Source organism: Nycticebus coucang, chromosome 11, assembly GCF_027406575.1.
Source record: "Nycticebus coucang isolate mNycCou1 chromosome 11, mNycCou1.pri, whole genome shotgun sequence".
In the NCBI taxonomy this organism is placed as follows: domain Eukaryota; kingdom Metazoa; phylum Chordata; class Mammalia; order Primates; family Lorisidae; genus Nycticebus; species Nycticebus coucang.
Genome location: NC_069790.1, coordinates 126,573,536 through 126,586,629, shown reverse-complemented (window position 1 = coordinate 126,586,629; position 13,094 = coordinate 126,573,536). Strand labels below are relative to the sequence as shown.

Genomic DNA, 13,094 nt, shown 5'->3' with positions numbered 1-13,094 from the left:
CAGTGAGCTGTGGGCACAGAGCCAATATTCCACCATTAGCCACCTCCTGACAAAGAGGTACAAATAGGATGACACTGTTGATCCTGTGAACAGACAGAAATTTCTGGGTAAGTCGAGTTGGCAGGGACAGGGAGACTTCATTTGCTCCCCACTCCTGGCCACCAGAGGGAGGCTGCCCACTGTCCAGGACGCGGTCACCAAGCAGCTGAGCTGCCCACTGCGGTACCCACCATGGGATGTGCCAGGTGGTGCCCTGGGCACCCTCTGGGCACCGGCTCTTCCTTCCATGCTTCCTGCAGAAAAGCTGGGGAACTTTATCTAGGCGTTAACTTTAGACGTTGTCTTGGCTGGCAAACCCCTTCACTCACCGTTCACTGAGCCCCTACCATGCTGCTCATCCTTCTGGTGCTCGGCCAACAGCAACTTACTGAACTCCCATTCTCACAAAGCTCAAATTCTCATGGGGTGGGGACATAGGAAAGTGAGTGAGCACGGCACAGTGAATGAGGCAGGCTGAGGGCTATGGAGACAGAGGAATGTAAGCGGGACAGATGTGTCTAAGCAGGTGGAAAGTTGGTGGCACTGGGCATAGGACTGGCTGAAGACACAGGGAGCATGTCCAGAGTGTCCATGTGGAGGGCACGTGCAGAGGACTTGGGCTGGAGAGGACCTGGGGGTGGAGCTGGATGCTGAGACTACACAAGGCTAAGCTGTCCTGGGGTCAGAGGCAGTGAAGGTGTCCCCCAATGGCAGTGTGGACTTAGGATAAAAATGTCACTGCAAATCCAAGGTGATGGCTTGGGACACACAGGCAGCAGAGTGTGTGGCATGAATTCTACCAGCTTGGGTTAGGACACTCTGTCATGCGGTGGCTGGGGCTGAGTGAGAGAAGGGGGCCCAGGACGCAAGTCACCACTGACAGCAACACCCCGAGATCAAGGCATAGTCCAGGCTAGTGCTCAGGACCAAGTTTGTCATTTAAGACAGAGTCTCACTATCTCACCCTTGGTAGAGTGCCATGGCATCACAGCTTACAGCAACCTCACACTCTCGGGCTTAAGTGATTCTCTTACCTCAGCCTCCCAAGTAGCTGGGACTATGGGTGACCACCACAATGCCCGGCTATTTTTAGAGACAAGGTCTTGCCCTGGTTCAGGCTGGTCTCAAACCCACGAACTTGGTCAATCTACCTGCCTCAGCCTCTCAAATGCTGGGATTACAGGCGGGAGCCACTGTGCTCGGCCTAGGTTGTATTTAAAACACTGACATGTGGCTACTCGGGAGTCTGAGGCAAGAGAATCACTTAAGTCCAAGAAGTTTGAAGTCGCTGTAAGCTGTGATGCCACGGCACTCTACGCAGGCCAGCATACTGAGACTCTTGTCTCAAAAAATAAATAAATAAAATAAAAAAATAAATAAAACGCACACATGTAAACCCCCATCTCCAGAGACATAAACCACCTGCAGCAGTTTGGCACCCTCCTCTCTCTGACAGTCAACTGAGGACTCCCTCAATTCTGCACGGGCAACAACCAAGCTACAGCTAGAAAGTAGTTTCCACATTCCAGGGTCTGTCTATCACACTGGCTTGGGTTTCAGATGCAGTGGTAAGCCATTTCTTAGAATGATAATATATAAGGTAGGGGTGAAGGTGGCCCTGGGATCCACATCTGAATCCCCAGAATCTGTGCCTGTGGCCTGATTTGGATAAAGGGTCCCTGAGATGTAACTGGAGATCTAGAGACGCGGTCAGCCTTCACTGTCTGAGAGGTTATCTGAGCGAAAGGCAGGAGGATAGACACAGACAGAAGTGGTGACAGGGACCAGGAGACAGAGACTGGAGTGATGCTGCCACAACCCAGAGGCCAGCGGCCGACTGAAAGAGACAAAGGGTTCTTATCTAGAATCCCCAGAGGGAGTGTGGCCCTTTGATACTTTGATTCAGGTTTCTGGCCTCCAGAACTCTCCAGAGGACATACGCAGTTTAAATCACCCAATTGTAGATTCACCAGGGCAGCTATAGGAGCTGATGGCAACTTGGCAGCACTCACTCACTGCCCCACATAGTCAGAGCCTCTCTTCCCCCCTAACGTGGCCAGCTGGAGGGATGCTCGGCAACTCGGATTTGAAGGTGAGACGCTCCCACCCTGGAGGTGGTTGCTCGTCTGCTCTTGCACTGTCAGGAAATCTCCAGACACTACCAGTGGAATTCTTTGGATGACCCAGTATTTGAACAATGCCAGTCAGATGATGGCATCATCGGCTTGTAACTGTAATGACCAGAAATACACATTCGTCGCCCTGGGTAGAGTGCCGTAGCGTCATAGCTCACAGCAACCTCAAAGTCTTGGGCTCAAGCTATCCTCCTGCCTCAGCCTCCCAAATAGCTGAGACTACAGGTGCCCACCACAACGCTTGGCTAGTTTTTCTAGTTTTAGTAGGGACAGGGTCTCCAACCCCTGAGCTGAAGGGATCCTCCCGCCTCAGCTTCCCAGAGTGTTGGGATTATAGGTGTCGGCCACCACATCTGCTAGGGCAGGCTTTTATAATGACATTTGCAACCTATGATAACAACCACAAAAGGAGACAAGTTAAAATAAGATTCTAGTATGTTCATACGGTTAAGTCCCTTATTTATAATTCTCATCATTTCTTGAGAACACTCCTGTGGAACCAAAGGACCATCTCTGTTTCACTGACAGATAGCTAAGGCACAGAGTACTTGGGCTCAAGAACCCAGAAATTTCTGGAAGCAGAGGCTGTTGTGCTCTCAGTGCATTTTCCCAGAGTTCTCTTCAGTCATGAATTCTGCCCACCACCCGCCATCAGGAGGAGCCCTCTGAGGGGTCCCAGCACACCAAAGTACAGACTCAGGGACTTACCTGTGTGGGCTGCCAGGCCACCACCCCATGAAAAGCCCCTCTTGCCTTCCCCTCTGCGCACACCTGTGCTGGCCGCAATGCTGTCTGACTGGAGCAGGTGAATTCCAGAGTGGAGTGGGGCACACTGCACCACTCATCTCCTCAGGAAGGTTCCACAGGACTCATTACCCAGGCGGCGCCTGTGGCTCAGTGAGTAGGGCGCTGGCCCCATATGCCGAGGGTGGCGGGTTTGGACCCAGCCCCGGCCAAACTGCAACAGAAAAATAGCTGGGTGTTGTGGCAGGCGCCTGTAGTCCCAGCTGCTCAGGAGACTGAGGCAGGAGAATCGCATAAGCCCAAGAGTTAGAGGTTGCTGTGAGCTGTGATGCCACGGCACTCTACCGAGGGTGGTACAGTGAGACTCTGTCTCTACAAAAAAAAAAAAAAAAGTACTCATTACCCACCCCTCAGCCCTGCTGCAGGTCACAGCCAGCATGGGGTGTGTGCAAACCACTGCCTCATGCTAATGCCACCTTGATGGCTCAGGATGCCGGCGCAAATACCTGTTTGCAGATACAGCATGTGAAAAATACCTAGAATAATCTCCCACAATCTCAACATTTAAGTTTGTGGACAAAATTACCAGAAATAAGAAAAAGTAGGATAAAACACAGAAAAAGGTAAACAAAGCACAGGAGACAGGAGGCTCTTCCCTTAGGAATTCTTCTCAACTTAATGTGAAACCCAAAGAGAGACCTGGGAAGACAAGTGGCCTTAGTGTCACAGATACGCAGGAAGGACGGTACTGAGGCCACCGCTCCCCAGCCTGTCTACAGCTGGTGACAGGCACCACTGCCCCGGGAATTCTATTATTTTATTTATTTTTTTATTTCAGGAGATCGTGAGGGTACAAACAACAAGGTCACAATCTTTGAATCTGTTAGGTCGAGTCCCTCTTATAGCTGTGTAGGGAGTGTTGAGTCTGTTCAGGCTATGTCACTATGCTGTATCAACTGATGACAAGCAACGTCTGCAGTAAAACTAGTTAATATTCAGAAACTGGTTCTTCTAGAGCAGAATGGAGCTGATCAAAGTGACTGGGGTAGGACTCCAACACAGTGTGGGAAAAAAACATTTAATGCAAATATTTAGCCATTAGAACATACAAATAAATAAATAAGCTCAGAATAGTTGAGGAAAAAACACACATAAGTGTAACTGCCTATTTCCTTGCAGTCCCAGATATTCCATTTCTAAAATATTGATAATAAAATATACAAACTAAGAAGATATTGAACAGTCAACATAAACCAACCTGAAGTAAAAATAAAGTCAAAGATAAACCCTAATTACTTTATTTCTGTATATCAAGACTACAAATAGTATTTAAACACTTAATTTATTATTCAAATTCCGAAATTACACATTTTGTTTTGATAATGGTCATTGTCTTAAAAGTGTCGTTCGGTTTTCCCACATTGAGAAGTATATTGCTAATTATGGTCAATCAACTATGACAGCCCAGAGCCTCCAGTGACAGTGAAATACCAGACACAGAGAGATGAGTAAGGATCAGACACCCGCTAAGCCATCAGCAGAGCCACTCAGTCCCGACAGCTGATGCTTTGCAACATTTTGTTTCTAGATACTAAAATCACCCAGCAATAAGTCAGGTCCTGATAAAGTGCCTTATTACAAGAACCACTCGGCGCTCTTCCTCCCAGGACACGCACCAGGGACTGTCCCACCTTCGTGTCAAAGCACCAGGAAGAGAGTGTGCCGAAGCCCGGCAAGTTACCCCAAGGTCTCCAGGAAGACTGGCAGTGCAGCCAGGGCAGGGGAGAGTGCGTGACATAAAGACCTGGCCACAGCAGGCACTGGAACAAAGATGCAGCCGTCACTTTGGTTCAAATGACTTTAATAGACACGACAGTGTCTGTCCTCCCACAAGTCCCTGGGTATTGTGGGTGACACGGATGCCGTAGGAGCTGGGCTGACCCTCCTCCTCCACCTGCCCTGAAAGCTCTCCAGGCACAAAGCTGACAAAGACCCCTTGCTCATGCCCAGAAAGTAACATCTAAGCCCTCCTGATGCAGGTCAGTGGCGCACTGCAAACAGCATGCTAGTCTCGCGTCAGGGAAATGGCTTAAGAAGCACAAATAAAATATTACCATTGTCATCTGTCTTCCAAACCTAACCACTTTGGGAAAAGGCAGCAGGAAAAAGAATGCCTTTATTTTTAACAATTAGGCTTGTAAACAATCCAACCACACGAGAAGCAGCGGCCTCCTGGAAGTCGGCGTTTCAGCCCTGTGGACCCTGTATCTCTGCCACCCCGCAGCCCAGTCTGAGCCCTGGAACAGCGTGAGCCTGCTCAGGAGGGCTCTGATCTTATCAGCAAAGCCAAAGCTTCATCTTTGGTTAATTTCATCGAGTCGCTCCTACTCTAAAAACTGTGCTCTTCTTGGCAAAATTACTAAATTAGCCACCTGGCACATAACATTTGTTATTTTAAGTTATTGGAAAAGCAATGTTCATCTAAATAAGTGACCATGTCGTAATAAAAATTATTTCAAAAATGAAGGAAGTGAGGAATGCCAGAATGAAGGAAGGAGCTTGGGAGCGCCACGGGCGTCCAGCCTGTGCATCCTCACGGGCGGAGGCGCTGCGGGTCTCTCTGCAGAGGGCCAGATCCCAGCGCCAGTGAGCTCAGCTCAGCTCAAAGCCAGCAGCGCACTCGATAGCGTAGAGGAGCTTGCTCCGCAGCAGCACCTCGTCGTAGAACTCGGGGAGCTTCAGCAGGTTCATGCAGGTGCTGGCCGTGGGGAGCCGCTCCAGGTCAGAGCCACCATTGTGGATGCAGAAGGCAGGGTACAGCTCCTAGAACATAGTGCACAGAGCAGCACGTTAACAACACTGCTTCACAGGAATTCTATTTTTTTTGTAGAGACAGAGTTTCACTTTATTGCCCTCGGTAGAGTGCCGTGGCCTCACACAGCTCACAGCAACCTCCAACTCCTGGGCTTAGGCGATTCTCCTGCCTCAGCCTCCCGAGTAGCTGGGACTACAGGCGCCTGCCACAATGCCCGGCTATTTTTTGTTGCAGTTTGGCCGGGGCTGGGTTTGAACCGCCACCCTTGGTATATGGGGCCGGCGCCCTGCTCACTGAGCCACAGGCGCCGCCCCACAGGAATTCTAAAAAGCTTCCATCAGGAAAAGGATACTACAGCAGTCGCATTTTCCCAAACCATGTCTTCTTTTTAAAACATTACACTGACAACTTAGCTCTGAACTGTATCAAATACTGTGTACTGTGCATCAGGTACAAAAGGGTGACAAGTAACATTCGTGCATGGGAAACAGAATCTTGTTAGATTTAAGAATCTTTTTTTTTTTTGCCAGGGCTAGGTTTGAACACGCCACCTCCGGCATATGGGAAAGGCGCCCTACTCCTTGAGCCACAGGTACCGCCCTGATTTAAGAATCTTTTAAGATTAAAAATTTAAAAAGAGAAAAAAAAAAATTTTAAAAGATGGCTGGGTACGGTGTAATCATGCCTATAATCCCAGCACTCTGGGAGGCCAAGGTGGTTGGATCACCTGAGCTCTCGAGTTTGAGACCAGCCTGAGCCAAAGCGAGACCCCACATCTACAAAAAAAAAAAAAAAAAGGCCAGGCGTTGTAGCAGGCGCCTGTAGTCCCAGCTATTTGGGAGGCTGAGGTAAGAGAATCACTTGAGCCCAAGAGTGGGAGGTTGCTCTGAGCTGTGACACCACCACACATCAAGGGCAACAAAGTGAGACTCTGTCTCAAAACAAACAAAAAGATGTAAGAAAGTCAGGTGTGGTGGCTCATGCCTGTGATCCCAGCACTCTGGGAAGCCAAGGCAGGAGAATCGTTGGAACCCGGGAGTTTGAGACCAGCCTGAGCAAGAGTGGTACCCGGTCTCTACTAAAAATAGAAAAATAAGCCTGGTGTGTGATGGGTACCTGTAGTCCTAACTACTTATTACCAAGGAGGCTAAGGGAAGAGTGCCCCTTGAGCCTAGGAATTTGAGGCTGCTGTGAGCTACAGCACCACAGCACTCTAGACTGGGGGACAGAGAAAGACTCTATGTCAAAAAAACCCAAAAAACAAACAAAAAAAGGTGTAAGAGTTTATCACACACACTTGCTTATATAAAAACAGGACAGACACCTCTGGTGGATGGAAAAACAGGGTGGAACGGACAGTGGTTGCCAGATTTCTTCAAATCAATCTTTTTGTAGACTTCACTTATGAACTATGTAGATGACCCAACAAAGTAAATGTAATAAAAACGGGAGAAAAAAGAGTCGCTAAATATTGAAAGCATGAGGAAATAAACGAATCTATTTACTGGTGGCTGAGTCACACAGAATTATCTTAAGCGTATTAGAATTGCAAAAAAAATCTTAAAACTGTTTTCAGACATGCTGTCATAATAAATTATTGGCACTGCTGCTGTAAAGTCATCCAGTACTATGTACAGACATCACACTCACATCCATATGCCACAGAACTCAGCTTACAAGATCCTGTAACTTACTACTGGGTCAAGCGAAAGAGCTGACAGGAATCAAGATCACCTTTGGTGAAAAGAAACCCAAACACAAAGTCAAAGTAACAGAAGCACATCGACTGATTATGAATCCTTTTTTTCTCTGTACACTGAAAAAAGTCTTGAACCACGACGGCTGAGTAGCAGCCAGCACCACCAGACAGCAGCTTCTCTAGTCCAGCTCCTCAGGAGAAGCAGTGACCCCTGGAGTGGGTCAGGAACTGCGCAAGACAAGTGCTGACACCTTGTCAGGCCAGATGGCAAGGAGCCGGCCCTCACTGCTCGGGTCCTGTCACACTGGATGGGACTCTCCTTACCCAAAAGTGTGCCAACTAGAACATGGAAAAGAATGATGCAATGGATTGAAACACATCAGACGTTAAAGCCTGCGACTTCACAATAATACAGGAGCTGGAAATGGAAGAGGCTAGTTAATTCATTCATGATTCCAAAAACTGGTAAACAAAAGACAATCAAGAGATAATCTTTCTTGTAAAAACTATTCCTCAGGATAACCAAATAGTTGATGAGAAAAAATAAAGTTTTCCTCTACAGAAAATTTCAATAAATGATGAAACGAATATGGCTGTTTTATAACCACAAAGAACCGATTAGGAGGTAAAGATCAATGACTGCTAAAATCTGGAGGTGCACAAGTGACAAGAACTTCTGAACCCCTGGACCAGCCTCGACACCGCAGGGGGTCTGGCACAGCAACTGGAGGAAGTGGGACGCACAGCATGTGCAGAATCATGGCCAAAGGAGAAACTCAAATTTAGAACCTGATGAGACCTCTTACTATGAGTTTGTAAGATTTACAAAGAAGCAACCCACTGATTAAACCTACAAGGCCAAACTGAGGGGCAGAACACTGCAGAGGAGAGACCAAAGACACACCCAGGCCGGGCGCGTGTGTGGAGCATGGCCCACGGCATCTGAATCTAAGAAGGGCAATGAGGGAAAGGAATAGCCAGGCGCTGTGGCGGGCGCCTGTAGTCCCAGCTGCTCGGGAGGCTGAGGCAAGAGAACCACTTGAACCCAAGAGATTGAGGTTGCTGTGAGCTAAGACAGCATAGCACTACTCTACCAAGGGTAACCAAGTGAGACTCTATCTCTAAAAAAACCAAAAAACAAAACAACCCAAAATGCAGCAGTAAATAACTATGTACTTAAGCCCCCAACTGTGCAAATATATCAATGGCTGAAATTCCTACCAGTCAGACATTGATAAGTGCAGACTTGAAGCCTGACGTCTATGTGTATGTCCGTCCCTGGAGAGTCACTAACAGCTAGAGACTGCTTTCTTCCTATACACAAACCTTTCTAGCCCCTTGCCTCAAATGTGATTGATGCACCCCCTCATTATAGGCATGAGCCACCTTGCCCAGCCTCATTAAAAATAGTTCAAAGAGGGCGGTGCCTGTGGCTCAGTGAGTAGGGCGCCGGCCCCATATGCCGAGGGTGGCGGGTTCAAACCCAGCCCCAGCCAAACTGCAACAAAAAAATAGCTGGGCGTTGTGGCAGGCGCCTGTAGTCCCAGCTGCTAGGGAGGCTGAGGCAAGAGAATCGCGTAAGCCCAAGAGTTTGAGGTTGCTGTGAGCCGTGTGACACCACAGCACTCTACGTGAGGGCGGTATAGTGAGACTCTGTCTCTACAAAAAAAAAAAATAGTTCAAAGAATATTTAACATAAGGAAAAAATCCCGATGTAATGTTGAGTGAAAAAGCCTGTAAAACTGGACACAGGATACAGCTAAAATTATATTAGAAAATTATGTACATCTGGCCAGGCATGGTGGCTCACACCTTTAAATCCTACCTCTCTGGAGGTCGAGGCAGGTAGATTGCTTGAGCTTACAAGTTTGAGATTAGCCTGAGCAAAAGCAAGACCCTGTCTCTACTAAAAATATAAAAAAATAGCCAGGCATCATGACAAGTGCCTGTAGTCCCAGCTACTAGGGAGGCTGAAATAGGAGGATCGCTTGCACCCAGGAATTTGAAGTTGCTGTGAGCTATGACGCCACAGCACTCTACCCAGGGTGACAGAGTGAGACTTCACCACCAAAAAAAAAAAAAAAAAAAAAAGGGCGGTGCCTATGGCTCAGTGGAGTAGGGCGCGGGCCCTATATGCCAGAGGTGGCGGGTTCAAACCCAGCCCTGGCCAAAAAAAAAAGTACATCTACATTAACATACACTATGTAGATAGAAACATGAATAAAAGCAAAGAAACATAATAATGGTTAGAATGTGAGTGGCTCTAGATTTTTTCCCCTTATTTTTAATCACAATTATCGATTATTTTGTGATGAAAACATTGCTTTTGTTTTAAGGGCAAAACATCTAACAACATAAAAACCAGCTGCCTTGTCAAGAGAATCGCGTAAGCCCAAGAGTTAGAGGTTGCTGTGAGCCGTGTGACGCCACGGCACTCTACCCAAGGGCGGTACAGTGAGACACTGTCTCTACAAAAAAAAACAAAAGAACCCCAGTTGCCTTGTAAGCATTGTTCCCATTCTGGAAGCATCTGAGGTGTCAGAGAAGGATAAGCCAAGCCCGCTTTTCATGACGGAGGCAAACCTCAGAGCCCACCAGTGCTATGAAGAGACTCCTGAGTATCCTTATATCAACTTCTGCAGGTCTCTATGTTCAAATATATACCTGGTGTATAATATGTGCTAAAAACCACTGTCTTTTTTTTGTTATAATTTTTTTTTTTGAGACGGAGCCTCAAGCTGTCGCCCTGGGTAAAGTGCTGTAACATCACAGCTCACAGCAACATCCAACTCCTGGGCTTAAGTGATTCTCTTGCCTCAGCCTCCCTAGTAGCTGGGACTATAGGAGGCCACCAAAATGCCCGGCTATTTTTTGGTTGCAGCCATCATTGCTGTTTGGTGGGCGCAGGCTGGATTCAAACCCGCCAGCTCAGGTGTATATGGCCTTAGCCTCTTGAGTCACAGGCACTGAGCTTTTTTTTTTTTTTTTTTTTTTAGAGACAGAGTCTCACTTTATCATCCTTGGTAGAGTGCCGTAGCGTCACGGCTCACAGCAACCTCCAGCTCTTGAGCTTAGGCTATTCTCTTGCCTCAGCCTCCCAAGTAGCTGGGACTATAGGCACCTGCCACAACGCCCAGCTATTTTTTTGTTGCAGTTTGGCAGGGGCCCGGTTTGAAACCGTCACCCTTGGTATATGGGGCTGGCGCCCTACTCATTGAACCTCAGGCGCACTGTCCCTTTTTTGTTGTAATTTTTGGTTATATGCTACCTTAAATCTCTCATAAAAATGTTAGGCCAGGGCTCAGTGCATGTAGCTCAAGTGGCTAAGGCGCCAGCCACATACACCAGAGCTGGTGGGTTTGAATCCAGCCCAGGCCTGCCAAACGACAACGACAACTACAACCAAAAAATAGCTGGGCGTTGTGGCGGGCGCCTGTGGTCCCAGCTACTTGGGAGGCTGAAGCAAGAGAATTGCTTAAGCCCAGGAGTTGGAGGTTGTGGTGAGCTGTAATGCCATGGCATTCTACCCAGGATGAGAGCTTGAGGCTCTGCCTTAAAAAAAAAAAAAAAAGTTAGGCTAGGAACTAAAGGAGAACCAGAAAGAACATTTATTAATTTATTATGCAGCATCTTGAGTACACAAGGGCAATAATTCTCTCGAATGCCTGAGTAAACTAAAATGGAAGCATCACATATCTGAGGCAGAAAAGGATTTCTGAAGGAAGGGGCCAGTGAGGGCTGGAAAAGCTTCGGAGTAAATGGGAAGCCTGATATATGTTGTGTAGTTAAAAGCCACATTTTTGTGTGTCTTTCATAATGCTAATTGAATTTCCCACTTGGAGTCTTAAAAGTAAAAAAATGAAGATTTTCATTGAAATCTGAGTCAAGGGCACTATTTTGTTCATAATTAAATACAGTACAACAGGAATTTGCATTAATTCAGAATGAGAAAAATCATCAATTTATTACATGGCCTGATGGTAACTTAACAATTTTCTACAGCACTTTAATGATTTTTTGGTCTGTAACAATCACATTTATTAAACATATTAAACTTTAATTAGCTTTAGCAGATGTTATTCTTCTCTGACACTAAGAAGTTTCCTAACTTTTAAATTCTGTCTGTGCTTATTTATAGTACTTTAACTGAAAGAAATTCTCTTCCTTTAAGTCTGAATTAATCCTGGCAGCCCTTTCACCAGGCATACCAAGCTAATCGGAAAGCCTAAATATTAAGACGGTTTTTCCAAATTTGATGTCTAACATATGACAGCTGCAAAAACAATTTATCCTGGAACACGAATTTGACATTAATATATGTTAGATCACTGAGGAAAAAAATCCAAAATAATGGACTGTCTCCTCGCTTCCAGAAGAAGCACCGTAACTCAGGTGTGACTGCACTGTGGTCCTCATCAGGGATAAGAGAATTTTGACTCTTACTCTATTTGGGACTTTATTTTTAATTTATTTTTTTTAGAGACAGAGACTCACTTTGCCACCCTTGGTAGAGTGCTGTAGTGTCACAGCTAACAGCAACCTATGGCTCTTGGGCTTAGGTGATTCTCTTGCCTCAGCTTCCTAAGTAGCTGGGACTACAGGCACCCACCACAATGCCTGGCTATTTTTTTTTTCTTGTTGATGTTGCAGTTGTCACTGTTGCCTAGCAGGTCCGGTCTGGTTTTGAACCTGCCTGCCTCGGTGTATGTGGCTGGCGCCTACCCACTGAGCTGTAGATACCGAGCCAGGTCCATCTATCCCTTTCCTAGGGGACGGAATTATACACTAAGACAGAAGTGTCTCTAAATCTTTTTGGGTCACCTTGTTTAGGTGTGTCACTTATAGTCAGTAGAGTATTTTTGACTTTGCCTAAAAGTCATCTTCTTTTGACAGATGAGTTTGTCTTCAGTACATTCATTGTTATAACAGTTCAGGCTTTCTTTTTTTTTGAGACAGAGTTTCACTTTGTCACCCTCAGTAGAGTATCATGGTATCATAGTTCACAGCAACCTCCAACTCCTGAGCTTAAGCGATTCTCTTGTCTCAGCCTCCCAAGTAGCTGGGACTACAGGTGCCTGCCACAACGCCCATTTATTTTTAGAGACGAGGTCTCACTCTGGCTCAGGCAATCCACCCACCTTGGCCTCCCAAGTGTTGGGATTACAGGTATGAGCCACCATACCTGGCCTTGTTTTGCAGGGTTTTATAATCTCTAATAATTTAGAAGACAGAGAAATGATTTTATTTCTACTAATAATCATAGAATAATATTCACTGATAAGCTTAAATTTATATTCATATATCCTTATTATTCATTGCTTCCAAACCACAACAATATTATTTTCTTCCCATTTAATTAATTAATTAATTTATTTTTTTTTGTAGAGACAGAGTCTCACTTTATGGCCCTCGGTAGAGTGCTGTGGCCTCACACAGCTCACAGCAACCTCCAACTCCTGGGCTTAAGCGATTCTCTTGCCTCAGCCTCCCGAGTAGCTGGGACCACAGGCGCCCGCCACAACGCCCGGCTATTTTTTTTTTTTTTTTTTTGGTTTTAGTTTGGCCGGGGTCGGGTTTGAACCTGCCACCCTCGGTATATGGGGCTGGCGCCTTACTGACTGAGCCACAGGCGCCGCCCTTTCTTCCCATTTAAAATACACTC

The 13,094-nt window shown here is 46.5% G+C and overlaps 1 protein-coding gene across 2 annotated transcripts in view; it reads right to left on the bottom strand.

The window, feature by feature from the left end:
- Window positions 1-3,983: 3,983 nt before the first annotated feature.
- The window catches only part of UBE3C (ubiquitin protein ligase E3C), a 129,816-nt gene continuing 120,705 nt past the window's right edge, over window positions 3,984-13,094 (bottom strand). For both annotated transcript variants that reach the window (XM_053608439.1, XM_053608440.1), the window contains exon 23: window positions 3,984-5,741. In XM_053608439.1, coding sequence (XP_053464414.1) covers window positions 5,571-5,741 — 171 coding nt within the window. In that variant the 3' untranslated portion in view covers window positions 3,984-5,570. The remainder of the gene's footprint in view (window positions 5,742-13,094) is intronic.